The sequence below is a fragment of the Accipiter gentilis genome, chromosome 6 (assembly GCF_929443795.1).
Source record: "Accipiter gentilis chromosome 6, bAccGen1.1, whole genome shotgun sequence".
In the NCBI taxonomy this organism is placed as follows: Eukaryota; Metazoa; Chordata; class Aves; order Accipitriformes; family Accipitridae; genus Astur; species Astur gentilis.
In genome coordinates, this window is record NC_064885.1 from 416,939 (window position 1) to 442,055 (window position 25,117).

At 44.8% G+C, this 25,117-nt stretch overlaps 2 protein-coding genes across 7 annotated transcripts in view; one reads left to right on the top strand and one right to left on the bottom strand.

The window, feature by feature from the left end:
- SLC13A5 (solute carrier family 13 member 5) overlaps positions 1-21,356 on the bottom strand; it is a 32,972-nt gene extending 11,616 nt beyond the window's left edge. Inside the window, exons 1-6 of one of the 6 annotated variants that reach the window (XM_049803096.1) lie at positions 21,280-21,356; positions 11,093-11,223; positions 4,721-4,828; positions 1,741-1,869; positions 736-872; positions 101-315 (exon numbers count right to left, since the gene is read on the bottom strand). In XM_049803096.1, coding sequence (XP_049659053.1) covers positions 101-315; positions 736-872; positions 1,741-1,869; positions 4,721-4,825 — 586 coding nt within the window. In that variant the 5' untranslated portion in view covers positions 4,826-4,828; positions 11,093-11,223; positions 21,280-21,356. Of the gene's footprint in view, positions 1-100; positions 316-735; positions 873-1,740; positions 1,870-4,720; positions 4,984-10,010; positions 10,532-11,092; positions 11,224-21,279 lie in introns of those variants that run through there. The other 5 variants (XM_049803100.1, XM_049803097.1, XM_049803095.1 and 2 more) reach the window with 5 other exon arrangements.
- On the top strand, positions 12,374-19,162 carry XAF1 (XIAP associated factor 1). The gene is made up of 8 exons (XM_049803106.1): positions 12,374-12,482; positions 13,833-13,968; positions 14,979-15,035; positions 15,790-16,042; positions 16,837-16,904; positions 17,177-17,527; positions 18,026-18,095; positions 19,025-19,162. Exons 1-8 carry the CDS (start codon positions 12,451-12,453, stop codon positions 19,051-19,053), a joined length of 996 nt encoding a protein of 331 aa, XP_049659063.1. The 5' UTR covers positions 12,374-12,450; the 3' UTR covers positions 19,054-19,162.
- Positions 21,357-25,117: the final 3,761 nt, after the last annotated feature.

The window sequence follows — 25,117 nt, forward strand, 5'->3', positions numbered from 1 at the left end:
CCTCTTTCCTTGGAAAAGGTACAGAGAACTCCTTCTAGGTGAGGGAGCTCTGAGCATAGCAAGTTCATTAGTATCAACTCACTGCTGAGTAAGCCCTTACCATGCACTGAAGTGGGATCTGATGCATTCTTTTCTTCCAGCTCAATCACTGTATTTGTTTGCCCGGTTGCCTGTTCCATCATGGTCACATCATACTCTGTGTTGTCCATTTGATCCAGGACAGCCTGGACAATGGGAACCATCATAGCAGTGGTGGCTGTGTTACTTATCCACATGGAGAGGAAGGCAGTGACTATCATAAATCCCAGCATGAGACTGAAAAGAGAGGAACAGGCAGAGGAGAAGGCTTTGTAGTCACTGTAATTTAGAGAGCAGAGCCCAGACAGGGGTGCGTGTAGTATCCAGTAATACAAAGCAGGGCCAGATTCCCTTCTAGGACAGCTCTGCCACCTTCACTGAAGGAATCCCAGAAAGCCATTTAGCTCCTTAGTCTGTGCATGATTAAGTCTGTCATCATTTTGTCCCCAATGGCAAGCATCTAGAATTTAGCCAGATGCTGGTTTTGGCTAAAGGACAAATAAACTGTTCCTGCTGCCAGACTTCACCTCTGGAAACTCTGTACAAGTGCAGCTAAAAAGGTTCTTGAAGGTTCCCTTCTCTGCTGACTGTTAAACACCATCCCTCGGCCTCTGCTAAATTGACAGAGGCAAGGAAGAAGTAATGCAATACGCTTACAGTGCAGGTTTCACTCCAAGAATCAGCAGGACCCGCAGCGCAATCCGTTTGTGAAGATTCCACTGTTCAACAGAAATTGCAACAATCAGCCCTCCAACGAAGAGCATATTTGTGTCATTTAGGTACTGCAAGCACACCTGAAAGACAGAGAAGGTAGGTCAGGGGCCCCAGTGTTGCTTCTTGCCAGCTTCACTAGTACATTTTGCCTTCCATCCTCTCAAAGCTGTTTACTGCACCAGGCCCCATCCCAACATTGGCAGAAGGGGCAGTTGTAGCCTCAGAGCTACCTCCAGTTTCCTGAACCCTTGATCCCCTGTTTAAGTGCTGAACTACCTAGTGCAGGGGCTCTTTGTACATCATGAACCTTCTTTTTGGATCATCAGGAGTTAATAAAGTACAAAATGAAACATTGTTAGGGGCTCAAAGCACTCTGTAGGTACTAGAAATGCTGAGCTCCAAAACGGATTTCTCAGCACCTTTAGTAACCACACCTGCCCTTACCAGCTTCTTGGCCAGTAGTGAACCTGGTCTACAGTACCTAAGTACAGCCTCTCTCCCTTGGACAAAAGCCCTAGCACAAACAGCCAGAATAAGCTTTAGAGGGGACACAGTGTACTTGCTGGCATCATGCTGTCTATCCTGTCAGAAGAAGTTCGCCCCATGCATTTTGAAATCTCCCAGAGGATATGTCAGCACTGCTCTCTTATGGGACAGGTTATGAACACACAAGCTGCTGGTACTAGTGGGATGCTCTCCAGCAGGAACCAGGCCCAGAAAACGAACCTTCACCTCTACCACCTCAAGCCCCACAACCTTAACATTTTGGCCAAATGTGTATTTAGTTCAGCATCTTCCCATGCAGGAGCCCTGAACACTGCTCAACATGTTCAAAAACAGCATCACAGAACTGGCGCACTTTCCTATCAGACTTGTTTGCTAAATACTGATGGGGGATCAGAGCAACAGATATCCCTGTATCAGATCCAGATTGAGCAAGTTCCTTACTGATTTAGAGCTCTGAACTCCAAGCAGAGGGAAAAATACCACAGGCATGAGGGAGGTAACAGCCAGTGGGATCACTTCAGTACACCAGTACACAGCCATGATGATGATGATATATGCACATTTGGCCTCCTGCAACATAATGGAAGACACATTTAAGCACAGAAAACTATTGTTAAAGATAAGAAACAGATTGGTAGCTCTTATAACAGGCCCAAACATTCCATTGTCTGTAGCTTAGCAAGTTATTCTCAAATAGGTAGCAGAGACATGAGGATTTAAACTTGTACTTTTAAACCTTGTTCTGAAGTCACTTGCATAAAAAGATCTTTTTTTACCACAGTGTTTGTTCTAATGCACCCACACAAAATGTAGGGTGTGAGAAAAACAAACCTTCCACAACTAGGTAAGTACACAGTTTGCAGTGTGCAATTACTTCTTGGCAGTTGAGGTAAGCAGATTTCACATCTAGGAGGCAAGAATTTTTAATAGTGTTTGCAGATTGGGGCATTTCCATTTTGAGTTAATTATTTTTAAATGGATGGCCAAACTTCCCAGCGTGGATGATTAGCTTGTCTGAAATCCACAAGTCTTCGAGGTGTGTCCAGTAACACACCTGAGCCCAGAAACTATATCACTGAATAATCTAAAAGTTATAACTTTTTAAAGTAACTCTTTTACCTTTTTTTTTTCTGGTGACTAAGCACGATACAGATATTAAGTACTTTCCCAAATCATACTGTGCTTACCTACTAAGGGGATTCCCTAGATTAGAAATGTTGTAACATGTCTTTTTATACTGTTGAGCAGGCATTTCTGTAACCCAGCCTTCCTTGGTTTGTACTTTCAAAATTGTTAGGAGAAGCAAGCATTCATTAGCCAACAGTAAACAGTGTTTTAAAGCTTAACTCAGTGTTCTGTTGTTCAGAATTTGCTCATATTTAGAGTATGTGTTTATAGGATTTTATTCTAATACAACAAATGAGACTTTATTGCAAAAATAAGTGGTGTTACAGTGACATTTAAAAATTGCTGTAAGGTGATATTTATAAATAGGGGTGTGTTTTCCTTCATTTTGTTGAGAAGCTTAAGAGCCAGAAAACAGCCTTTGTAAGCTATTTGACTTTTTTTTTTTTTCTTCAGGTTTCCAGGAGATTAATTACAGCACAAGTTTTGAAAAAGATATTTCTTCTGAGACTAAAAGATATCAGACAGATCCTCTTTAAGTCTCTTCCCTTATTAAATATGATGTGAGCTCATGATACACTTTATGCTGTGCCACAGTAACTAATTGCTAGAACTGACTGTGGTTAATCTGTTGCCAGTACGAAAGACAGATAAACAACCCTGAGTGAGTAAAATTCACAATACAGAAGAAACACTGATTTTGTAGAGTGGAGAGTAAATAATTTATGTGAAGTTCAAAAATACAACCATGTTTATAAATTAACTCCAACAGCCTCAGCCAATTCAAACAACCAAAGATCTGGAATTAAATATATATCTGTATCTAAACCTGTATCTAACAGTCACAGAATGTTTCTTTGGTGTCTCTGTACAGTTGACGAGAAACACAGTGACCTGCCTTCTCACTGGGAGCTGGAAAAGCAGTCATGATGCAAGTGTTACTCTCCCATTGTGAAATACCGTAATTTCCCAGATTAGACTGATGACACAATATTCCTACAAATACTGGAAAACTGAAGACAGACTTACTTTTTAAGGCAAATTATCTTTTCTAGAACTGATCAAAGTAGTGCCTAACTGTCGGGAATTCCTCTTTCTATAAAGCACCAGCATTCAACTGAAAGGCAGGGCTGACATTACTTAGACAGGTAAACCAGAATGGGTGGCAATTTTGTTCATAAATGTGCATGACATTTTCCTGTACTTGAAAACACACTGAGCAATACAGGGCACTCAGAAGAAAGACTGGTTTTAGCATTAGCATAGCCTCTAAAGCTCTAGTAGGCTAAAAGACTGTAAACTGAGCTTTCACATTTTGCCGGGAAGACTACTAGGCATTGAAGACCAAACTCTTCACTGGGTTATTCCAATTTTATGCGGGTATAGCTCCACTGAAAGCAAAAGAGTTGTGCCATCACCATGACTGGAGTAAGATGGATGTGAATTGGAGGATACTGCATTTGAAAACCTGTTGCGATCGCTGCATAACGGACAATGCACGGCTTCCGACTGCACCACCGGTGAAGAATGCCGCTCAGCAACACTCCTTAAAGTACCTCAGAGCCCCAGCAGCGGAGTGAGCTGGAGAACACAGAAGTCCCGTCATTCAGTCCACTGCCGTCATCGTTACTAGGTAATGCAAGACACAATTCTAAATGCGCGGGCCAGTTAAGCACCTATTTATCTTTGGCCCCCAAAGAATCGCATCTAATTTGCAAGACGGGTTGGGTCTGTGGGAGCGCCAGGTCCTGGCAGCGGCACAACCCCCGGGATGAACAGAGATCGACTGGCACACAGCTCCTTCTGCAAGTCCAGCTGCCTAGCACCAGCACCTGGAGACCATCGGGGAGCGAAACCTGCAACACGCGTTCCTGGGATCTGGGACGGGGCGGCTGGCTGAGCTGCACAGAAGCGCCTCAGGGACGGGGCGGCAGGAAGGATCTGCTCCAGTGGAACCGCCCTGACAGGGGTCGGGCGCGGCCCGCCCGGGCGGCAAGGGCGATGCTGCGGCGAGGGCGGCCCGGGTGGCCAGCGCTGCCCAGGGTGTCTGCGGCACGGCCCCGCGCGAGGCGGGCAAGCGGGCTGGGCGCCCGGCGAGGCTGGAGAGGGCCCTGTGCGGCTGGCGGGGACCGGGGCTCTGGGGCAGCAGGGCCCAGACTGGGGGTGAGGGGGGGCGGGCTGCTGTCGGGCGGCAGAGGCCGGGCCCGGGCGGGGGCGGAGGGGCGGGCGCCCGTGGGGTAGCAGGGGCCCGGACCCGGGGGGCTCTGTTCCCCGCGTGGGCCCCGCGGGCACTTACCGGCGTCGGCACGGCGACCGGCAGCGGCAGCAGCAGCAGCGGCGTGAGGAAGAGGATGGCGAAGGACCGGTACCTCAGCAGGGGCCGCAAGCACGTCGGGGCCATCTTCTGTGGGGATACACGGTCAGGGCGCGAGCAGGAGCCGCGCCCGCCGCTGCCGCCTTAAGTACGGGGCGGCGGGGCCGCGGCGGGAGGGACATGGCGGGGGGCGACACGACCCGCCCGCGCCCTTGACGGGACACCGGGCCCGCCCGCGCCCGGAGGGAGGCCGGCCGCTCCCGCCCTGGCGGGACACCACCGGGCTCGCTCCCGCCCTGGCGTGGGGCCGGCCGCTCCCGCCCTGACGGGACACCACCGGGCTCGCTCCCGCCCTGGCGGGACATCACCGGGCTCGCTCCCGCCCTGGCGGGGGGCCGGGCGGCCGGGTAGCGGTGCAGGCACGGACCATCAGCAGCAGGCGAGCCGCAGCAGAGCCGCCGGCCTGCCGCCAGCCCAGCGCCCCTGCCCCGCCGTGCGACGACCCTCCCTCCCCACGGGCGGCCGGCGGCAGCCCAGGAGGACTTGTCGTGTCCGCAAGCCCCTTCTCCGACGCCCGGGAGATCGCCTCAGCCTGATCCGGACCAAGTCAGGATCTGCCGGTCCCTCCATCATGTGGGCGCCCGGACGTAACGTGGGGCATTTCCCCGCTCCTTACGTCCGCCTCTGTGCTCACGCTTCTGCAGACCTTCTGTGAACGAGGAAAGCTGCTTAACGGCTGCGTATCGAGCCACCACACCAGTTGTGAGAATGTTTTAAGAAAAATCTCCCCACTGATAGTGCCTACAGAAAGTTGCCGGTAAGCACAGATTCTCATAATGCATATGATATGCAGTGACCAAAGTGCTGACGCACGGCTTCTCTCAGGTGCTGGACCTTCAGGACGTGCTGATGATGCCAAGGGAGGGTCATCTCTCACTCGTTCACACAGTGGTGAGGAAGGACTGAGTTCCTTTAGGGAAATGGAGAGTGAAAACTACAGTGCGGGTCTCCCCGAAACAAAGGTCTGTGCAGGCATGCACGGATGTCTTTCGCTGCCTGTTATTTTGAGGGATTGTGTGTCTGCGATCTGGGTTAAAAACAACCCAGAAAGGTTAACCGGAAAGGTTTTTTTTAATGTCCTTCATGTCAGTGATTTGGTCTACAATGTAGCCACAGAATCAGAATCAGAAGTGATGGCACTACTGAAAGGGTGGCAACAGCTATCGAGATGGCAGAAAGGAACAACTGGAGGGACTGGAAACTAGACCAAAGAGAAATAATTTGTTGATATTTTAGGTTCTGCTTCTAGGATGTCAACAGCCACCTGAAACTGAAGGCAGCATAAATCATATCTTGATACTTTGATCCTACAGCCTCTTAGTTCTGTCTTACCAAGCAGTTACAGAAATAATGAATTTCAGATTTCACAGCAAGTAATGAGGTGGCTCTGACTACAGCTTGCAGTATTTGTCCTCTGCTGACCAGAGGAACTTGAGTGACAGAAGTTCAAAACAAGACACTCCAATGTTACTGTTCTGTTTGTAAAAGCAGTGAATGTCCACTAAGGAAAATAGTAGCCAACCGGATCTGGACAGATTTCAAATCTTCAAACCTTTAGCAGCAGTCCCTCTGGGTAACTTACCAACACAAAGGAAACTTCACAGCAGTGCAAAGCCTAGCAGAAAGCGGGGAATTGGCCAAAACTTGCATTCTTGTGGCCAGTCTCCAATGAAAAAATGGTCCCTAGTCAACAAAGAAAAAGGACGGCAAGCACTTAAATAAGAAAATGCAAAGAGTTAACTCTAAAGGAGTTGTACTAAGGTTCACTTTGATAGACCAGTGCAAATACGATTTGCTGTCTTCTTGTTTAAATGAGATGCAGTGCAGAGAAGAGAAAATAAAGAGAAAGGCCATGAACATGTGTTGATACCTTTAGATGGACTAATCCTGTGAAAGGAGACCTGCTTGCTGTACCTGGGAATGAGATCAGGGACTCCTGTGGGCAATTCAATTACACAGTCCATGCCTCAGCATCCTTTTTTGTCAAATACAGCGAAGGGAATCAATATTTCCTTATTGTGCAGAATTATTGGAAACTTGCCTTCAGTGTGCCATGCAAAATACATTCTATGATACGGAACAAAACAGAAAAAGGATTCACAGAAAAGAACAAGCACCTGAATAATAGGAAATCAGATTGAAAGACAGTGGAGTACCCACTTTTACTGTTCATACAGCAACTGTCAAGCAGAAGGGTGTACCCTTGGGAGGAGAAGGGGAGGGATGTGAGAAGCACAATGTTCCCTAGGGTTCTAGGAACAGCTGACTTGGGACAGGCATAAGACGGTGCAGGCCTCCCACAAGATTATAGATCAGAAAGGAAGGAGCAAAGGAGGAAAACAGGGAGGTGTCAATTGAGAACAGCAAGTCCCTCACCCGTAGAGATAAATACCCTCTTCCCACTTCTTCTGGTGGAGCTGCCTAGTCAATACGGGTTGAATGAGAGAGGGAGCTCTAGGAATACCATTGTGTCCAGATTTGAAAGAAAGTGTGTCTGAATCTCCTTTACCTGAGCATGTTTTTATCTGGGACCTGGGTCCCAAACTAAGCAACTGTAATCTTTTCATGAATCAAGACCACCACTGATAAACTGAGTTTAAAAACCTAAACTGAAAGGCATTCCCAGCACTTTGACTAAAGCAAAAGCTGGGACCATGGAAATGAGCAACTTTCATTTCTTTACTTTTTTTTTTTTTTTTTTTTTTGCAAAAGTAGGCTCCTTTTCTAGATGTTTGCTTCAGGAGGAGAGCAGGTTGGTTTGTTGGAGCGCGTGTGAAATATTTGTTCATGAAAAATGTCTGTGCTGACTCTGCTGAGAAGAAATCGAATTAGTGCCAACTACAGTTCCTGTGGAAGTCTGCTAGGAATTCAGCTAAAACCAAGCAAAGCAGCTGGCTGTTGCAGAGCAGCAAGGACAAAGTTCTGCACTGAACTGAACCTGTAATATTGAAAGGTAAATTCTGACCTTGCTACTCCCTTGCTCCAGCCATCCTGCCACTGCACACTCCATATTTAAGATACCTCTATCACTATTTTATAAACCATTGGAGGTTTACATGTGCCCATTCATGCTCTACTGCAAGAACCAGGAGGCCAAGAAGTTGATTGAATCCAGACGTTAGAACCACATATTCACATATCATCACAAACAGCAGCAACACGGGCAGGAAGAAGAATACTGAGTGAGGACAAGAGAAGACGCCTACTTTCAGATAAGGAGGTGGAAAAGCTGTACAATGCAGAGTCAGGATGCAGGAAAGGGAGAGCATGATTGGATGAAATGGGGGAAGAGAGCAGTTTACACTGCAGGCCAAGGCTAGGCACTGCTCTCTAAGGGATCAGCATCCACCAAGAGAGAGAAGCACAGAGGAGCATGTTTGATTTCACAAGTCTTCCAGCTGTTCCAGGTCTCCCTCAATCTATGCTTACAAATCAGATACATTTGGCACTGGCTGGGTACGAGGGTGCTACAGGAATGGCAGGTCTTTCACATAATTTGCCCATGAGCTTCCTCTTCACTGTGCCAAGAAGGCGGCAGACAAAGCTTTGGCTGCCTTACAGAACTAGTCTGACAGCCGGGCAAAAGGAAGCTGCAGAGAGCCTGTCCTGCTTGCAAAACCTCCTCCAGCAGGAGGAGTTTTAGATGGTTCAAAGAGAGCATTCAAACAAAAACCTCCCACAGCCTGAAATTCAGCTCATGCTAATTGAGCGCTAACTGCAGGCCTTCAGGAAAAAAGAATCCTTTCCTCCAGTCAGTACTGCTCCAAACATGACAGACACCAGAGCAGTATTTACAAATATGTATGTGAGATGTGTGGTTTCATGGTCTTTAACTACTGCTTTAAAGACAGGTAAAATTAGCTTTTTGTTGCAGACACCATTTAGAAGTGGGAGATCGAAGCAGCCTTTGGAATAAATTTTGATACCCTAACATTGAATAATATGCTGCACTTGTTCTTCTTGGTAGTAAGTTTCAAATCAGCTTACAAAGGAACTCAAATCTTTGTGTTACAAAGAGACTTAGGCATGGCTGGTGACATGAAGTGGAACCAGGAGCTGAATCAGGTCTCCTGTACCTGAATCCCTTTCCCTGGCTACTAGACACCACTGCTCCCATTTGCTGCTGTGCTACCCTAATAAACAGGTATTTTAAAGCATATCAAGAACCAAGGGTATGATGTAGTAACAGAGCCAAGCTCACCTCATGGCTCACAGCCACTGACCTGCCCTGGCTTTCTTGCTGTTTCTCAGCTGGTGGCTCTGGGGCTCATTGGAGTTTAACTTGACAAAGAAAGCAGAACATTTTTCTGCTGAGTTAGTGAGCTGAATAGGTTCAATGAAGTGTTCAGTGAGCACTAGAGCCAGCTCAATAGATAGACTGGGACACTTATGGCTGGGAACAGTAACAGCTGGGACAGGAACAGCTGCACCTTTCGAGGCGGTAAATTCATAGATGAGCTTGACAGCGTTGTCAAGCCACACACAGAGTCCTGCAATCTTCCCTTTTGCACTTCAGCTAACAGATTCAATGATGTGAGCCACTGTAAAGAGTTCCACTCTGAAGTGGAACACTGCTGAAGACTAGTTAACAAAGGCTGACCTGCATTGTTTGCGTTAGTAGAAAGGGACTAGAAATCAAGTCCTTTGGGAAGGTGGGAATTCTAGGGTCATCAGTCCAGGTGGAAAAATTGGAAAAATAAAGATTTTAGTATAGTTTAGGTCATTCCCAAGAAGATGCTTTTCTGATATATCCTATTCACTACAAGCCAATCATCCCAGTTACTCCTGTTATTGCTGGATAGTAATGGTCTGCGACAAGGAGGCTTTACAGGTAGCAGTTGATTCATTTAATTACAGATATACATATATTCTGCCTCTAATTCAAATTCTGTCCAAGCACACAAGTACAGTTTGCCTGTTTTAAAGCAGTCCATTTGACCTAGATAAGTGCCATTCCCTCTCAAGACAAAAAACTCTCCTCACATTCTTTTTAAAGTTCTTTCATGTTGCAGGCTCCATGCAACACCCAGAGGTACAGAAGTTTTAACAAAATTATATTAAACAAGGACCGTAAGACCTATCATACTTGACACTGAGAAACAAAAATTAAAACAACTGACCCTGAGACATTCTAGGACTTAGCAGAAAAAGAAGTGCCTTCTACCCAGGCTTTTGAAAATCACATTTAAAAAACAACCAGCTGAGAACTTACCTCTATGTGATGCTTGACTTAAAAAGATGCCTAGAAGAGGTCTTGTACAGTAATGTTATGCACTGGAAGGTTTACACAGAATTTAAATTGAAAGAGTTATTACAGGCATTCAGAGAAAAAAATCACTGTTTCATTACTTCCCGTTTTCCCTCCAATCAGTACTTTCCAGCCACTGCCAGTCCACTGTGTTGCTTTAGGAGTATCTTTCAACTAAGTTCCCAGTGGAGCATCTGATATTTTTCCAAGAAAAGCTTTTGAGACTCTGAACGAACAGTCCTTTCAGTACAATCTCTGTGCCCAACAACTTTCTACATAAAAGCCCTCATTATGAATTTTGAGTCAGTGGGGTTTTCTCAGTCAGTGTGTGCTGCTGATCAGGATTTCTTGACCTAGAATTGGTATTTCCCATATACTTTGCATGAAGCCCCAAAGCACATTCAAATGCTGTGCAGGCTAATGACTACAAAAGAAAAAAAGAACAAAAGAAAATCACATTAAAAAATTTGATTTGGAATTGGCAACTCTGTAACCTCTCCCTTAGCTGCCATCTCATTAACATATTTGTTCAAAAGCCTTTTCTCTGGTTCATTACATAATTTGTGTTACAAAATCCAGATAAACACTCATTATTCCCAGGTCTAAATAATGGCTTATTGGGCTTCCTTTTTCTTCTTTTTCTTTTATTTTTCCCAGAGAAAAATGGGGGCAGAAGGGGCTTGTTTGGATGGGAAATGAACCACACCAACTTCTGAGTAACATCTGGGACATCTGTTGTGTATGGCATTACAATACATTATGCAAATACTAGTGAATGATTCTTCCAAATACCTCTGCAAAGTAGAAGAATTACTACTATTGTCCCTGTTTTACCAAGAAGGTCAGTTCATATTTTCTGCATCTGCTGTATCTCGTTGTTCCACACCAACAACAGAGAAGAGCCGCTTGCGTCATACTGCTGTAAGGGATCAGTTGTAGTAGCAGGTACAAGGAATGCTAGGCCTTCCGTCAGAAAATCCTGGACATACTGGTATTGACACTGAAATAAAAACGTGAAGTTCTGTTCCTTTTTCTCTCTAACTTACCTTTCTTCTGAAGTTCCCTATGTAAAAATGTAGAGCTGTATGATCCCCGGCTGAGGTCCAGCGACAGGCAGGTCCTGCTGCACCTGGGGCCTCTAGTGCTGTTGGTCAGTCCCAACCATGACAGAGTGTCACTGGGGAGAAAAGGCAAAGCTGATTAATGCAGGCTGGAGATTTCACCTTGCACATACAGGGGTACCCTGAAACGGTCCGAGGGTCCCTGGGGAAACAGTGGGGTCTGGGAGTCTGCTGGGGCAAGGCTGAGCAGCCATGCTGTGGGGCTGGGTGAGTTGAGGCTGGAGGACCACTGCTGGGTTTCTCCCCCACGGTGATGGTGGACAAATATTTCCTCTCCGCTAGCTGGCTGTTTTTGTCTGAGTGGGACAGCATTGCCCCAGGGAGGCCAAGGTGGGTTTTGAGGCTGGATACCACCGTAACCACCCCTCCAGAGGTGCAGGTGCAGGAACACCTCTGTCCCCGATTGCTTCGGGCAGCTCCAGGCAGCAACCTTGCCTGCTGCGTAAACCAGCTACTGTAAATTAAACTTATTTGGGAAAGAAGGAAATTGACACCCTGTAGTTCCTTGTTGTGGTTTAACCCTAGCTGGCAACTAAGCACCATGCAGCCACTTGCTCACTCCTCCCCCACCCAGTGGGATGGGGAGGAGAATCGGGGGGGGGAAGTAAAACTAACTCATAGGTTAAGAACAGTTTAATAATTGAAATAAAATATAATAATAGCAATGGTAATGAAAAGGAAGATAACAAAAAAAGAGAGAAATAAAGCCCGAGAAAGATAAGTGATGCACTAAGCAATTGCTCACCACCTGCTGACCAATGCCCGAGCAGCGGTCCACCCCTCCTGGCCATCTCCCCCCAGTTTATATACTGAGCATGATGGTCTGTGGTATGGAATATCCCTTTGGCTAGTTCGGGTCAGCTGTCCTGGCTATGCTCCCTCCCAGCTTCTTGTGCACCTCCTGGCTGGCAGAGCATGGGAAACTGAAAAAATCCTTGACTTAGGATAAGCGCTACTTAGCAACAACTGAAAACATCAGTGTGTTATCAACATTATCCTCCTACAAAATCCAAAGCATAACACTATACCAGCTACTAGGAAGAAAATCAACTCTAACCCAGCTGAAACCAGGGCATTCCTCTAAGAACTAGCGAACTAACCTGTAGGTGGAACTCACACTAAAAACTAATACTTGCCTGACAATGCTGCTGTTTCTCCTTTAAAGAATTTTTGGCTAAGCAGCTGTTTGGGGTGGAGTTATTACAACAGAGGCTTTCAGTTTCATTTTTTTTTCCTCTCTGCTCTTAGAAGAAAGGATATCCAGCAGAATAAAAAGAAAAGTAATGACAGAAGAGAGCAGGTTCTGCAAAAATTGGTAAGAGATCTTTCCTCCTCTCCACCCCTACAAAGTATGGGGATTTCAAGAGTTTTCTAGGATTTTCCTTAACGTTATCTAGGTCTCCTGTAACGGGGAGAAGAGGAAGAACCTCACGGCAGGAGGGGTGTACACTAGCCATTGAGTAGTAAACAAAAATATTTTGTATGCATTTTCACATTTCCAGGTTGCTGCTTTCTTGCTACTTTGCTGTGGAGTGATTTCTTCCATAGCCCTCTCCCATGCTGCATGTTCTCTTTTTACATAATATCACTGTGGGTAATTTTGCAGTATCTGGCAGAGGAGTCAGTGCATGGACCATGCCAAACCCAGCAGCTGCCTCAGTTTTCCCCCATGGCTGGTGTTTCTTTCTGTTGCTATATTTGCAGTTAAGTGATAAAATATTCGTTTTTTTCAGGGTAATTGGTCATGTCTCATAGAATAGAATACCAAAAGGGGCCATGAGGATAGCATAGTTTGGTGTGTCTCAACTAGCTAGGCCATTGGGCAAATTATATGAACGAAGACTGTGAAGGCACTGCAATTAAAAAAAAAGTCAAACTTAGAAAGGTTAAACATGAGCTTAGCCTCAATTTTACGTGGTCACCGAGGAAAACCAATGCTTAGCCTTGCACAAAGAGAGCCTGTGCATTATGTTCTAAAAGGTTCGTGGGGATGCTTTGAATAAAGCAGTTGCTGCACACTGATCAGACTCCTTGGCAGACCAACTTTGCCTAAAACTTCTGATAGATGCCTCCAAACATTTCTTAAAAACTCTGGTGACAGAGATGACACATTCCCACAGGAAATCCATTCCCTTTCTTATCCAGTGCTGAACAGTGCTTGCAGATTGTTAAGGCTTTCTCTTTTTCCCCACTCTGTCCCCTGCAGTGAGTAAGCTGTGGGTAAGCAAGAGTTTGGGAGGAGACACAGCCTGGACACCTGACCCAAACTGACCAAAGAGATACTCCATACTGTGTAACCTCATGCTTAGGAATAAAAACTGCATTAGAAGAAGAACAGGGTTCGGTGTTGGGGTTTTTTTTGCTTCCAAGGTGGTTATTGTTCAAAGGCTGGTTGGGCATAGGTATGCCTGTGGGAGGTGCTGAGTGTTGTCATTTGCTTCACTTGTTTTTCCCCCCACCTCTTTCCTTCAAGTATTAAACTGTCTTTATCTCAACCTACAATTTTTTTCACTTCTATTCTTACTGTTTTCGCCCGCTGTCCCACTGTGTGTGCGGTGGGGTGGTGGTGAGCGAGCAGCTGTGTGGGTACTTGGCTGCTGGCCAGGGTCAACCTACCACACCAGCTCATTTACTCTTCCCTCTCTCCCATTTATGTTCTCGGTAGTAAACGAGATGTGTCTGCTGCCAATTTCTCTCTCCATGAGGCCCACTGCTTGCGGTTTCTCACTCTCTGTCCAGAATGTGATGAACCAGTTGCCCAAAAGGATATGAAAGACCACCAAACAGAAGCACACAAGCAGGTGAGGAATGCTACACGTTCTTCAGGGTTTTCTTGCAAATGGCAAAAAGTTCTGCCAGCCCTGAAGTAGTATGTTCATGGTACTGTGCTCTATATTAACTAGATTTGAACTTCTGTAATTGTTTGACCAGAAAATCTGTAAGGGTCTGATATGACCTTTCAGGCCTGGTTGCAGTAGTACCTTTTGATCTTATTGCACACTCAGCTTGAGAGAATAAAGCCTCCACTATGGTGTCTCAGTTTCCTCAGTAATACAAATTACAGATCAGGTATGGATACATGCTTGTAGTGCTTGTGAATTAGCCAGAGCATGCAAGTTAAATGATTTGATTAGAGGAAGACAGAGAGTACCTGTTCTGACATAAACCTTGCTTGTACAAAGCTATGACATCAATGTACTTTTTAAACAAAACTGAAATAGCAGAGTAAATTTATCAGCTCTTCATATAGCGAGGCAATAGCATTTTTAGTATAGCATTAAGAACCCTGTAGCTAGAGGTACTACGTTGAAGCATGACAACACAGGCATGACTTTTGATTCTGTCTTACTAATTTTATTGTTTTAGCAATTCCATTTATTTCAGTTACTTAACACATGAGTAGCTCTCATGGCAAACCTATAGAAAACTAGCATACCTATGTTTTCAGAGGGGCTATGGTAATTTAGACTAGCTGAATATCAGACCTATACTTTTAAGTTAAACCTCAGTCAAAATTTTGAATACACAGTCTTTACTTCACATCACACTGCATTTCACGTGGGCATCTTTGAGAGCTGGATCCTCGCACAAAATGACAGCTTCCTGCAGAATCATCAGATAGCTGTTTTCCTCAAAATCTAATCAACACAGCTCATGCCCGACAGAGAAACAAAAATTCACCAACAGCTTGTTGACGATTGGGATGAAAATGACAGGAAGATCATCTCAGCAGCTTGAAGTTGTATTGACATATGAAAGCACTAACCATCCTCCTATGCTCCCAATGAACTGCTGTATGTTTTGCTTGCAGGTCAGATGTAATCTTTGTCACCAAAGCATGCAGTACTACCAGTTGGAGCATCATGAAGTAAGTCTGGAGTGCAGTACTTTTTACCTTCTAGGCTAACCCCTTTGACCAGCCACCAAGAGTCATGCTAACGAGTTCAACAGCAAAAACATGTAAATCCCTGACTCCTGTCCTGGACCATGAAGAAACTTAAACCTCTCAACGGTTGCAGTGTTTTGACATACCTTTTCCCCCTTGTAAGTACAGCCCATGGTGGTTGCCCATCCAGTTGTCATCATCCTTGGCACCTCAAGCTGATGTTCTTTGAGGGCTTCTCAAAGACATTTCCATCCTGTCCCACATTTCCATCCCCTTGCTTTTCCAAGGGAGTGCTTATAAAAAGTGAGAGTCAATGAAACAGCTAGGGAGGAGATACACAAAAGAATTGGCAGAGGCTGGGAAGTGAGAGCAGCCTGTCCATGCTACCTGTAGTCTAACCATTTCAAGGAACCAAAGCAGTGAAGACAGCAGGCCTCCCCTGGTGGTGGTAGCTGAAGTATTGGAATTTTCTGGGTGGGCTTGTGCTTTGTTGCTAACCTGTACTGACACAGAACATCTTCACTACTACTGATTCCCATTTTGCCTTATATTGCCTAAATCATCCTAAATTAAAGATAGCCTAGATAGGTGAACTCCTAATATACCTAAGCCCGTATTTGGGTGCGTAGATAGCCCTTAAGGAGGGCATTCTTAAACAGTCACTCATTGCTCTCACCCAGTGCCCTCTTTTAGTATTGATAGAAAATTTGCAATAATTTCCTCTATTCACGTGCAGACCAAGGAATGCCACAAACGAGCAATGAAATGCAAGATCTGTGAGCTTGAAATGCCCTTCAACAAGCTGCAGGAACACCTGAATGCCTGTGCCAGCCGAACAGAGTGGTGTTGGGAGTGTAACAAGTATATCATGTACAGAGACCAGGATGAACACAAAGATATTTGTCAGAACAGTGGTCTGTTCTATCATAAGGATGTGAAATTTCAAACCAGTGAAGCATCCACTAATGCAACATTTATTTCTCCCACTGGTAAGCAAAATTCCTCGTTGTCATGGACTGGGTCAACTCTGTTAAATCTCAATGAAAATTCTCCTGTCTTCTCTACCATTCTTAGTAATCCAGGTGGGAGGGGATTGTTGTTTAACCAATCACAGTGAAAGGGCCAAGTGTTGCTTTCTATTATGCTGGTTATTGTAAAGCCAGAGTGGTTCCACTGACTGGTAGCTCAGTGGCCATGTTCTTTTATGCCCTCCTTATATCCTAGAAGTGAAATTCCTTCTGTCAGAAAATAAGTGAACTACTTCTTTCTATTTGTTGCACAGGAGAAAATACGATTTAAAATTTCCTCCTACTTCATATATAAAGCCAGTGAGGCATACCTTGATTTCTTGAAGTTGAGATGAGCCTTATTAGGCCTAAGGTATTGGACAGAGTATGTCAAGACAAAAAAATTAATGAATCCTGTCAATGATTCCAGGAAAGAACTGGCATCACTAGGTGCAGTGGTTGGCAAAATGAATTATAGAGAGCAAAACCCCCTAGCAACACAATTAGCTGGGCCAGGGTCGGAATGAAGCATCTTGTGCCACAAAACATGGGGCTGGAGTAAAATTCAAAGTTCCGGAGGTTTGCGAGAAAGGATGGTGGATTGGTTTTGAGTGGTGCCAAAAGCAAAATGTAGTCACAGCTCTAATTCCTTCTTGGCCAGTGGAATCAGCTTTCTGTGTTTCTCTAGAACCAGTGACCATAAGTGGATCTAAGCAGCTTGTCTAGATGACTAGTGTCAGTACTGTGTTTCTCTCCATTTTTTTTTCCTTCTGAAGGTACTGGTGGCAATCTTTGTCGGAAGTGCAATAAGTCATTCCCAGATGACCAGTACTCCCAACATCTGGTAAGCACATCTGAAACTGAACAAGAGAATGGTCTGTGCTTAATTTCCAGCCAGGTTATTTCTCTGAAAAGCTATATATTAGGTAAGAAAGGGCAGTGTGTCTTGGCTTTTCAAACTATAGTTTCATGATACGAAGTATTCAGCTGAAGCATCGCTGTGAAGTGGTGTCCACTGTCCCTCCCCATGACTCATGTCTGTCACAAATCACAGTGTTCCACACAGTTGGGTGTAATGCCAATCTTCACCTCATTATGCATGCTCTCTTTTAACAGAATAAATGCAGTGCAGCCCATGAGATGACAAAAGTTCTTGCTGGCCAGTCAACTTCAAAACTCAGCAGTGATCCACAACAGTTGTCTTCTTCCCTGGCTCCCTCTTCCTGCTCCAAGAATGCAATGGCATGGAAAGATGTCCGACCCAAAGGGAAAGAAAGGGGCCAGCCATCGACTTCCAAAACCTTGGTTAAACCCCCAAAGAACAAAAAGATTGGCTTTCCCTCTCCTACAAGAGGTGGACTTTCCACATCACCTCAAGCTCTTAAAGACACCCAGTCTTTTGATGTGATGGTGACCTGTGCCCATTGCAACATTCTTCTGCCGCTTCCAACCCTTCAGAAACATGAGGTGAGAAGTGACACACTGGACTTGGCCTCCTACATGCAAAGGGCCATACCTAGAGTCACTACTTATCTCAATACTGCCTGGGGTCCTGGTGCCCACTTCTGGATTCCATAGCTTCTTGAAATGCTGGCCATAGGTACACTCTCTCTGTAAAGCATGGAATTTGTTAATTCCATTGACTATTTATGCTCACATCTACACAAACAAGATCCATTGCCTATAGTCTGCTTGAGTTTTAGGAAAATAATAACCATGACTCAAGCCATTAATTTTAAGCTGAAATCCTGGAAAGTCTTCAGCAATTGTCTTTATTTGCTGAAGGCTGATATTGTTCCTGCTAAGCAAATAGTATGGTTATTATATCTCAGCTGCATCAGGGATGGAGCTTTAGATAATTTTCCACCCCAACAAAGGGGCCCAGTTGCCTCCCTACTGAATATGATTGCATGCTGAATATAATGTTAAATTCTCCTCTGATATGACTGTTACTTATTTTTCTAGATCAAATGTCTACATTTGGCATCTTTGAAAAATGCTTGGATGAAACAAAAATCAAGCCATGGAGAAAAAGGTACTGCAGAATTTCAGAAATTTAGAATAGAATTAATAATTCAAGTTTATTCTATATTGTATTGATAGGAACAATAGGATATTTTGCAGAGGAAGTGTGTCTAGAAAAGATAATACTCAGAATATCACAAAGCTCTTTAGATTTCAAGACACAGCGGGTTCCCATGAGGTTGTATTAAGCAAGCATTGTTTCAGAGCCAGTATGTTTTCACTCTCTTGACTCTGACTAACATGTATTGTGCTTCTCAAATAATGCTACTATGAACAGTGCGGTACCTTCCCTACTGTAAGCAGAGATCAGCACAAAAGATTTTACAGAACAGATGTTCTGTCCCAGGTCTGTCTGCTCCAACACTGAATGGAGACTTAAAGTATAGTTTCAGAAGAAAAGAAGTAAAATTATTTTTTCTCTATAGTAAAATTGCATATTCAGTAGAAGCATTGATATAATTATGCCAGACAATACCTCCAGTTGATCTTGCACTGATCCATAGGTAGTAAGTGTCCTTCCTCACCCAGACAGACTGTGAGTCTTAACACTGCTTTCTTTGCTAACATCCCCCTCTGCTTTTCAGTTCCTAAATGGTATCATTTCCTTTCAGTCCAATTAATTAAGTGAAACCGAAAGTAGTTGTTCTCAATCTGTCCTTTTTCTACTTGGTTCAGTAAATGAGGTTATTACTTCTCCCTGTAAAACTTTCCTCTCCTGGTAAATTAAAGAGAGAAAGCACCAAAGTGAGAAATGTGGGGTTTGTCTAGTTTTGAATTAGAGAACTCTAGTCTTGAAATAAAAGTAAGTACATGGTAATTACATGGATTATTTGACTTGCATTGTGGTTTTTTTATATTGTTCAACTGAGTGATGACATAGGAAGGCTGTTAAACCGAAACTTTAAAGACACTCATGACTGGGCTTTGTTTGTTTTACAGAAGACTCTTTCTACAGCACTTATGATTAAATCTGGAAATAGAGGCACATCTTCACATTGAAGCTTCAGCTCAGCTTTAGCAAAAGGCACTGAAAGTGCAATAGCTTTACTGACAAATAAAAGTGACTTGCTACTCTGGATCAAGAACAAAGAGTGTGTCAGATTTTTATTCCTTATCAAGAGAGGCATTTAAAAAGTTTCACCAGAAAACTGTAAAAGTGATGGGGGGGTCAACAGCTGTTGTGATTTAAAATATTTCTGTGTAAGCTTGCCTTAGGAAGGTACTTTTTCCATCCGCTTCAGGAGGGATAGCAGCCTATTTTAAAATGTTTGTTGTGGAGGAGAGAAGGAAATAAGGAATTCAGAATTCCTTGTGATATTGAGGGCCACCAATTCCCATTGCCCTTACTGAGAGCTGAGACCTCAGTGTTTTTCAGGGCATGGCCCAGTGAAATTAAAAAGCATTAAATCCTGCTCTCCTTCACTTCACTGAGCCACTGAACTTAGGGCTAGCACAAACTGCTTAGTCTCGAGAGACTGCAGACACATCCATGGATAACTGAAGGTGTTCAACTTCTGATATACAAATGGAAACTCATAGAGCCCAATGGCGGAAAAGGTAATCATGAAGAATGAGTGGATGCTTTATGCAAATATCTGTAAACATTTGCGAAGCAGCCTTTGCTGCTTGGCATCTTACATCAATAAACACTAAAGGATGATAACAAACAGAACAGTTTTACTACAAGGTGCCATCTTCCTCTCATCCACCTCTAGCAGTGTTCAATCTTACAAGCTGATGGCTGGAAAGAACGTACATATGCTGACCTATAATTTGAGTAACTTCTTACTTCTCAGATCCAGACTTGTTGATACCTGCATCACTTACGCACAAGCACACATGGGATGCAAATTCAGGCTGAGTTCATAAATTCTCTCAGTGATTCAGCAGGGGCCCAGGCTCATTTGTGTGTATCTTAGGCATACTGCTCTGGGCAGGACTGAGCTGAAGTGCACCGATGGATGTTCCAAGAGGAGATACTTCCAGCCTCGTAACTACTGGGCTAGCACTGTGAGTGGGACAGCAGCTGGTCATGTGGCCTGACAAGTGTTAGCGACTTCTGAGGCTCCCTTAGCCTTTGCAGCAACAATCAACAGCTTTTCCTACATGCTCATTAATCTGAATCTGAACCTCTGCTACTCAAAGGCCAAGAGCGCATAACTTCACTCCCCGTCTGTCCCAGATGTTTTGCTAGTGAATCGCATTTGAAAGCTTGCAGGAATATTCTGACCACATTTAAGAAGGGATTTTCAAACACAATCTAAGACAGTGCTCTCGCTGCGGTTTATTTTAAGCTTTTAAAAAATTGTTCTAAACTTGTGGTAAGCCGGTCTAACATTGAACATGGTGCTATGAAAGAGCGTTTTCTGTATTTGGGGGCAGAGGAAAGGGCTGTGAAAGCATGTCCGTTAAAGCCATGTCACTCTATGCATAAATTTATCCTCTCTTTTGCTGCACTCATTAGACTTTCACGTTGTTCAATATTCTTATTATTCTTTGATACACATCACAGCAAGGGACTTGATGGATTTCCACACAAGCATAAGCTCTCTCACTCTGTTGTGTATTTTGGGGTCTGTACAGGTTCCAGCAAAGCAGGACTTGTCAGTCCTCCCAGGAAATCTTTCTTCCAAATCTCTTTGAAGAGAGCTGGCAAACATAACATGGTCTGAAGAGAGTCCACAGTAAATGAGTAAAACAAGTTTGGAGCCAAACTGGGCAGGCAGCTCACGCTCCACAATCTAAATATTTATACAAAGACAGAAAAAACATTTTCATCCCTTTTGAAAAGCGAACTTTGAAAGGTTTGCTGCACAAATGCAAAGGAAGATGCTTCGCACCTACAAACGGCCCAGTTTACCGGACAGGACAACAAACGGGCAGGAACAGGCAGGTGAGGGGATGGCGCTTGCACCAGCCGCTTGTCACCATGCAGCTGCAGCCCAAGGCCCCGCTCTGTCACGGGTTAGCCTGACAGCGTGGGCTCACGGCTGGTCCTGCGGGACAGGAGCCAAAGCGGCTGTGCCTGAGAAGTGTCACAAGACTTACGCTAGAGCACAAGGCCAGCTTTAGCCTTAGAATCCTGCCTTTTTTTTTTTTCCTTTGGGGGGGGGGGGGCGGGGGCGGTGGGGAGAAGGCCTAGCTTCTTAGAGAAGTGGGATTTCCTCGCCTCCAAAAAGCACAGCGGGGCTTACCTCGGCAATCTGTGCTGCAGTGTCATCGCGTGGCGGTTGGCGGTACTGGCGTGCGCTGAACCGCGTCCTGGCCGGAGACCCGCGCTCCGGGGGCAGCGGGAGAGCCGGGCGCTGCTCCCCGCCGGTCCGGTCCGCGCCGCGCCCGGGCTGCGCGGCAGCACTTGGCGGCGGCGGCTCTGTCGCTCCGGGGCTACGCAGGCTTTGGCGCCGCCAGCAGTCAGTAATTAACGACTTCAGGCTCCCGGCTAGGTCGAAGACAACAGCCTCTGGCTGAAGAGAGCAGCGCGCCGAGCGTCCAAGGGCCGGAGCGCTGCTGAAGTCTTCCTGGGGCACGGCTGGGTGGGTGCCCTGTGTGCGGGTGGGAGAGCTAGCTGCTCGGAGTTTGCCTCGGCAAGAAGCAGCCGCTTGTGAGCCCCTAGAAAACGTGAGCCAGGTGACAGTATCTCTCTGAAGGATCTGGAAAACACCTGAAAACAACCGGGCTCCTTTCTTCGCCCAGGGTGAGGCAATGGCCGTTAACAGCTACATCGGGTGTTATTACCCTGGTGCTGGAGGTGCTGTGCTTGCCCTGGCCAGCAAGGTGACCCCTGTTCCCAAGCTCTGTGAGCTCCCTGGGGACAAAACAAGGCTACTCGTTTTTGCAGGACGACCTCTTTCTAAATTGCTGACCTCTGGAGGGGGGGTAAAGGGGCAGCTCATTTGCAGAGACAAAGGACTGTATGAAAGCAGTGGCCTACACTTCCTGCAAATCTGGGGGGCCATAAGGGATATATGGGCAGGGCAGCACAAAGTTCAGGGTGAGAAGCAAGCTTCCTTTCTCTTTTGCTCTCGTTGGTTTCAAAATTCCCCAGATTTGCAGTACAGTTCGGCGTGAAAGTGGAAACAGCTTTGGTCACTAGATGGCAATAAAGAATCGATGTGCTCTTCCCTGTTCAACAGGGAAAGTTTGTAAAAGCTTGGCCTAGATTTTGCCCTGGGAGAAAGAACTGGAAGATACTAGAGAAACCATGAAAATAAGTGTGCAATCATTCTGCTTGGTAATGAGGATTTGTTTTGTTACTGTCTTCTTCTTAAAAAAAATAAAATAGATAGGTTGTATTTAGCAAGCAGAAAATGATTATCAGATTAAAAGTATAACTCTGACTAAGAAAAGGAAACTTGGCCTCACCAGGACAGGTACTCAGCGAATATGGCATCATCATAGTCCTGAAACACTGCTGATGTTTCAAATACACTGGGATTTCAGTGCTTTACTCTGAAGCTTAAGACACACTTTTATTCTTTAGCAGTGACAGGAGGCAATCCATTTCTGTATGACTCTCCTTCCCTGGTAAAAGCTTACCTACGTGCCTCTCCGTACATTTTTTTTTTTTTAAACAATATTTTGTCATAGTGAAAACTTTAATACAAATCTATGAGATACCAGAGTGAAGCACACCTTGTACTTGTCCATTTCCTAGGTGCTGTATGCTGGTGGCTTCTCCTCCGCTGCACTGTGTGCTCTGTGTACCTTAGTTTTGCTTGAAGGTTAATCTCGCTTGAAGGCAGGACTTTTGCGTGTTAAAAAAATTGCAAAGCCAGCTGGCATATCCTACTCCTATATAGTGTTGTGATTTGAAAGCAGTGTTATGGGAAGCAGAAGGAACTAAAATGAAGAAATTAAACTGACAATATACCCTGCAGTGAGCTGATGGGGAGAATGACCTATTTTTGGTTTTGCCCACTGCTGCTTCTCAGTGGTTCTGTTGCAAAGGACAATGTGGGATCTCAGTACTTATTGCTGTCTTCTATGGGATGTGAATTTTCAATAATCCAAAGGGTAAAAGTCATCTGTTAAGAGTGAACACAAGGCCACCATACCATCAGCATGTTTGAAGAAAAAATAAGCAGCATATTTTTTACAAACCATACCCAACTATGTAACTTGCATAGTACCTCATGACTGACAGCTCTTTATTTGCTGTTGAAGGGCTTTCTGTGTTGCTGAAATTGAGTCATGTTAGGGTAAAACTTGGCAGAAACTTGAGCCCAACTACTTTTTGATTATTTAGAAAAACCCACAAAAACTAAAAAAGCTATTAGATAGATGACTGGGACTGGTCATCTCCTATGGTATATGAACATTTTTCCCAGCAATTCAGAAAGAAATGCAGTAAAAATGCAAGTAAACAGTAGGGGAGGCTGAATGTTAAAAGTAAATGGATTGGGTGACTGCCAGTAATTTCAAAGCTGTGTATTTCTTTGATTTCAGAAAGGCACATTTCCCACAGTCCACAGGCCTAGATGCTGTCTTTGCCTGGATGTGTGCAGAAGTGGTGCAGCTACTTAAATCAGTTCTTATTAAGAGCTGTCAAGAACAATCTTGTTCCCTGGAAGACAGAAGAACATGTTAAAAGGATAGCAGCCTTATATATAGCTGTGCATCCTTACATTTCATGCCATTTCGTTCTTGACACGTTGCTGGCAGATTCCTCCTTGGATTTAATGCAAACTGTTTGATGCAGGCCCCTTACAAAGCGCGGGTAGGGAGCAGGTTGATAAATATGTCAGTCGGTCAGGCCACCAGCTTGGTTTCAAAAGAAAAATCCACTAACATTTTCTTGGCTTTGTGAAAAGGCGGCATTTCATTTCTACACCGTGAATTGTAATGATAACCATTGTGACTGATGATTGAGAAGGCATGGCAAGCCCATGGAGATAGTTATTGGAAAAAATGTTCAAACTGGCTGTTGGGAAGTTGCACTTGTACCCACCAGTGTGAGAGAGGCAGCCAGAGGTCTGTGGTGAATTCTTCAGTGGCTGATCGGACTAAAGATATGCTTAGCACCTTCTCCAAGTTACCCTGAGACCAAGCCTCAGTGCAGCTTGGGTCGATCATGATAGTGCCTGGGTCCTGCAAAGGCAGTAATTGCTGGCTGGGTTACTCCAGCGAGTGGGTCCGGGGACTCCATCCTGCAACTGAGTGCGAGCAGTGCCGTGGTGGTACCTGCTGTGTAAGTGTTCACATCTGTGGGGAAAGAAAGAGAAAATCAGGCTATCTTGTCTGAATCAGAGGGTGTAACTAGCTCCTGAAAGGCTTTTCAGTATGTTTGATTCTGCTGCAGTGCACATGTTATCTAGAGAAAAATGGGGAAAGAAACTCATCGGTATTTGCAAATCAGTAGACCATGGTGAGATTAATCTCCTGGAGCTGCAGATGCCTATGGAGGAGATGGCTGCAGTGTACAGACCAGGAAGTCATGAAAGACATGCCATAGCAAGCATGCACAAGAGACCTGAGTTCAGGAGGCAAGGGCAACAGCAGTTAAGATATGCCTCATTTTCAAATGCTTGTCTCCTTAAACTGTGCAAGTTCTCCACAGGTAGGCTGAGTGTGTCTACATGTGTGTAATATTTACAGATGCTTGAAAACACATATTCTACATCCTCTCACCCATGTATAAAATATATAAATATAGGTGCACAAATTAATATAAAAGATTATTTTTACCAATCTTCAGTTTTCCTTTACCTGAGATAGGATTTAAGACAAGAGCCTCTTTCAAGCACCTATCTCAATTTCTGAGCTCTCTTCATGTTACCTATATTTTTCTCATTGTTAAGATTGTCATTACCACAGTATTTAGAAACATAGGTATCTCTTTTACTTCTGATATCCACTTTGCCCTGGGGCTGATAGTGATAGAGCCTAGGGGACCAGGTTTTATATATCTCACATACTTGGTTTCTGGGGCTGCCGGTGCAGGTGTGATTTTTGTGGCTGGGATTTTCATGCAACACGGGACAGCACCTGATGGTGACCACACGGCATGGAAAGATTCTGCTGCTTAGTGTTTTA